Source organism: Scaptodrosophila lebanonensis, unplaced genomic scaffold (assembly GCF_003285725.1).
Source record: "Scaptodrosophila lebanonensis strain 11010-0011.00,11010-0021.00 unplaced genomic scaffold, SlebRS2 tig00000001-arrow-pilon, whole genome shotgun sequence".
NCBI lineage: Eukaryota > Metazoa > Arthropoda > Insecta > Diptera > Drosophilidae > Scaptodrosophila > Scaptodrosophila lebanonensis.
The window spans coordinates 22,184,589-22,188,103 of record NW_022060529.1 but is presented as its reverse complement, the minus strand read 5'-3'; the positions used below and the strand labels follow the sequence as shown (position 1 = coordinate 22,188,103).

Below are 3,515 nucleotides of genomic sequence, written 5' to 3'. Positions count from 1 at the left end.
ATCAATTTTGCTTTAAGCAATTATTTCCTTACAAATTTTGCTTCGCAAGTATGTCATCAATATAATTTTAATTAAAATCAATAAAATGTCTTTGGAAAATATATATGCATCTATTTCCTATTTCCGAATTCGATAAAGTTATGTGAAATCGAAATTGCGGTCAGTTCCGAAAAACCATCTAAACATTTAGTTTTAATAGTTTCTTGTTGAACGAATTATTGTTATTATTATTGTTCTAGTGTTAAACTAAGTGGTTATTGGCTTAAGCCAATATCTTATTCCTTCTTTAATAATGGATACATTTTGTGATTCCGCACAAGTCAATCGAATTCGGAAACAGCAAGAGGCTTCAAGTTTTATACAGCAACAAACTTCTTTAGGATCAAAATCTACTTGAAAATTACACAATTTTTGTTTCCAATGTGTAACAATTGTTTTCGCATTAATTGCAATACCATTGTAAACAGGAATATTCGAACGAACATTCAAACTGCAATTAAGCTCGATAAGCTTACAAAATCGATTGTAATCGATTGCGACAAATTTAACGGTTTTAGAAACAGGAACAGGCCGGATAGTGATACACACACATATACACACCCACACCCATACACATACATAAACTTATGATATATAGGTATTTAAAACCAAACGTTATGCATACCAAAACATATTTATGCGCGTAGCTATTATGTACTCGAGCAAATCAACAAACAACAATTATGTATTATTGCGATTATATAGCATATTTAAAAACGCATTGCAAAATAAAAACGAACCCCAGAAATATTCACATGAAAAAATAACACATTTAAGAAAATGGCAAAAATAAATTTAACAAAATGCGCATTAGTAGTTGAGCTATTAGTTTTTCACTCACAATTATACAAACAAGAAGTACCCACAATGTAGTAGAGCAGCCTCGTAAAACCTCAGGGTGTGCCGTCGTTTCAACGGTCACCAAAAAAAAATAAATAAAAAGCAGATACATAATTACATACATTAGCATTGACTATATACACAACATACTTATATACAAAGAAACAAACAACAAAACAAACATACTTGCATAGATAATGTTGTCTTTTATAGGGAACTGTTATAATATATTTACTCAGTTTAAACAAAATTATAGGAAAAGTATAATTTGAATTTGTTTTCAATATCAGTTGAATAATATTTTGCGTTTCGTTTTGATTTGTGTTTTAGTTAAATACTATAAATCAAACGGAAAAAAACTTATTTCAAGAATTATGTAACTTAGTATTTTATTACACGTAAACTAATAAAATGAAAACCAGAAGGACAGCGTTTGCCTTAAAAATAATCCAAAATGTAGTTTCATTTCTAGTACATTTAAACAGAAATTAAGCATAATTAACTCGATTTTACTGCAACAAATTGGGGCTAACAAATGAAATTGATACTTTTTAGTCATTTCATGTAGACTGATTACTCATAATATATAACAAAAACAAAACAGAATGGATTTGTATGAGGGCTCAGGGAGAACAACGGCGTCGCGCATATCTAGATTCGATAAAATCCGCGTTCACATTCTTCCTAACTTCCTCTAAGTTCGAGTCAACGAGAACCAAGTATAGAGTATTAACGTCCTGTGTATTATCTATTTTCTCAATTTTTCCATATAGATGTCGATAGCTGACAAGCAGAGTGAAATATTTTGTGGCTGCTAGAGACCACACAGTTCCCTGCCAAGGCGCGATCCAAGCCATGCGAGCACGTACAAATAGACCCGGTAAAATGGCGTAATCATTTTTCAGATACATTATCTGCGTGTGAGGTACAGCTAAAGCTTCGCCCGTGTCAACAAGTTTCACCTGTAACAAATATACATATATGTAAAACTGATTGGTATATATATTTGACTAGCACGTATATTAACCTTAACTTCATTTCCACTGCCAAGCTGGAATTTGATGATTTCTGCACGCTCCCAGGCACCAACATGTGAGCGAACAACGCACAAATGACCAGGCATTATAAGGGATGTCGGCATTTGATACTTAGAATCCTCACTGTTGTAGAATTGCCTGCAATTTTGGTGTTAGTCTCGTTAATAATAGCAATTTTTGTTTGAGCTTACTGCATGCTGTTCCACATGGCCTTATGTTCCTCGAATTGTTTGTCCTTTATCCAAATGTTGAAGCAATACGGTGATTCTACCTATCGAAAGCAGTTCATTATTATTTAATAGCCAATTTTGGAGTGTAAATTCGTACCATAACCACTTGCACAACGATGCGATCCTGCTCGTTTAGTTCAGCAATATCACGTTGGGGTAGCTTTACATTTAAACGAACAGCACTTTGCGGATAATCAACGTCAAAGATTCGCTGGTCCTTTAATTGATATTTTGAGTTAATAGATAAATATGGATATTATAGTACAAGCTATTACGCACTAAAGCATATGCTGGTACAGCCTCCTCCCCATCATTATCTGAATCATCGCGGGAATTACTATAAATATGGGTTGCGGATGTGGGCGGTTGATTTTCAAACTCTTTGACATTTTCTTTAGTTTCAGCTTTTGAATGGTTTATTTCCGGCTGTGTGTCCTCAGTATCTTCATCAGATATCCAGATACCAGGTTTGTCTTCGTCTTCTTCTGGCAATGATTGCTTGACACTATTTATCGACATTTTATTTAAAGATGCTGTTATGATGTTCGTCTCCTGTTCCACTGGCCTTTTATATTGGACATTGTTGTTGTTTTTGGGAAAATTAAGTGTCTGAGTGGGTGGTTGAGGAAACTGTGGATTTGGCCGATTGGTAAAGGTCGGCCTATTGTTGCTCAGATAATAATTTCTGTAGTTAGGGCGTGCGTTTACAAAAGCAATGTTCGAGCGTTGGAAGGAATAGCTAAGTGAGGACTTTCCTCGACCCTTTGTCCTTAAACTAGGTTTTTTTTGTGCCTGAACCAAAGTTTCAATGTGAGCGGTTTTTTGATTGCTTACTGGGAAAACGATGGCTCTAAGCCCGGTGCCGGAAACCTTAAAACAAAAGTTAAAGTGTATCTAAATACATTTGCATTTCACTTACATAAACTATATCTGGTAGCGAACGCAAGAAATGTTCCAAGCTTTTGTATCCCAGAGAAGCATACGGTACGGGGCGGCCTTCAATATTGATGTACTCTTGCATCAATTTCTCAATTGTAACTTTATTTGGCGATGAAACCAGCAATGAGTGAATCACTTGCTTGGTGTTAGTCAACAATCCTTGACTATATTGGCCTTCCATTGATATTAGTATTAACTAAGAACAATCAAGAAAGCCAAACCTCGTGCAAGACCAAGATATAAGAACTTCGCGCGTCCCTTATCAAATACCGCAATGTCGGCTTATTATACGGGTGCTGCCATACAGCAGAAACTATTAGAAGCTTTTAGTTCAATCGCCTTAAATGCAGATTTCACTTTGTAATCCATATAGCTATTCCTCCAACCCTTACCCGGTCCTCGAGCTTAAAAATAAACAACAAATTTGTGT

The 3,515-nt window shown here is 35.0% G+C and overlaps 1 protein-coding gene across 2 annotated transcripts; it reads right to left on the bottom strand.

The window, feature by feature from the left end:
* Positions 1 to 1,284: 1,284 nt before the first annotated feature.
* On the bottom strand, positions 1,285 to 3,330 carry LOC115634624 (tudor domain-containing protein 5). 2 transcript variants are annotated; one of them, XM_030532477.1, is made up of 6 exons: positions 3,066 to 3,330; positions 2,426 to 3,016; positions 2,244 to 2,363; positions 2,108 to 2,187; positions 1,907 to 2,054; positions 1,300 to 1,841 (listed from the first exon to the last, which is right to left on the bottom strand). In XM_030532477.1, the coding sequence occupies exons 1-6, from the start codon at positions 3,264 to 3,266 to the stop codon at positions 1,503 to 1,505; spliced, it is 1,479 nt and encodes a 492-aa protein (XP_030388337.1). In that variant the 5' UTR covers positions 3,267 to 3,330; the 3' UTR covers positions 1,300 to 1,502. The 2 variants fall into 2 exon arrangements, with proteins under 2 accessions (XP_030388338.1, XP_030388337.1); XM_030532478.1 differs by lacking the exon at positions 2,426 to 3,016 and having other exon boundaries at positions 1,285 to 1,841.
* Between the last annotated feature and the right edge of the window lie 185 nt (positions 3,331 to 3,515).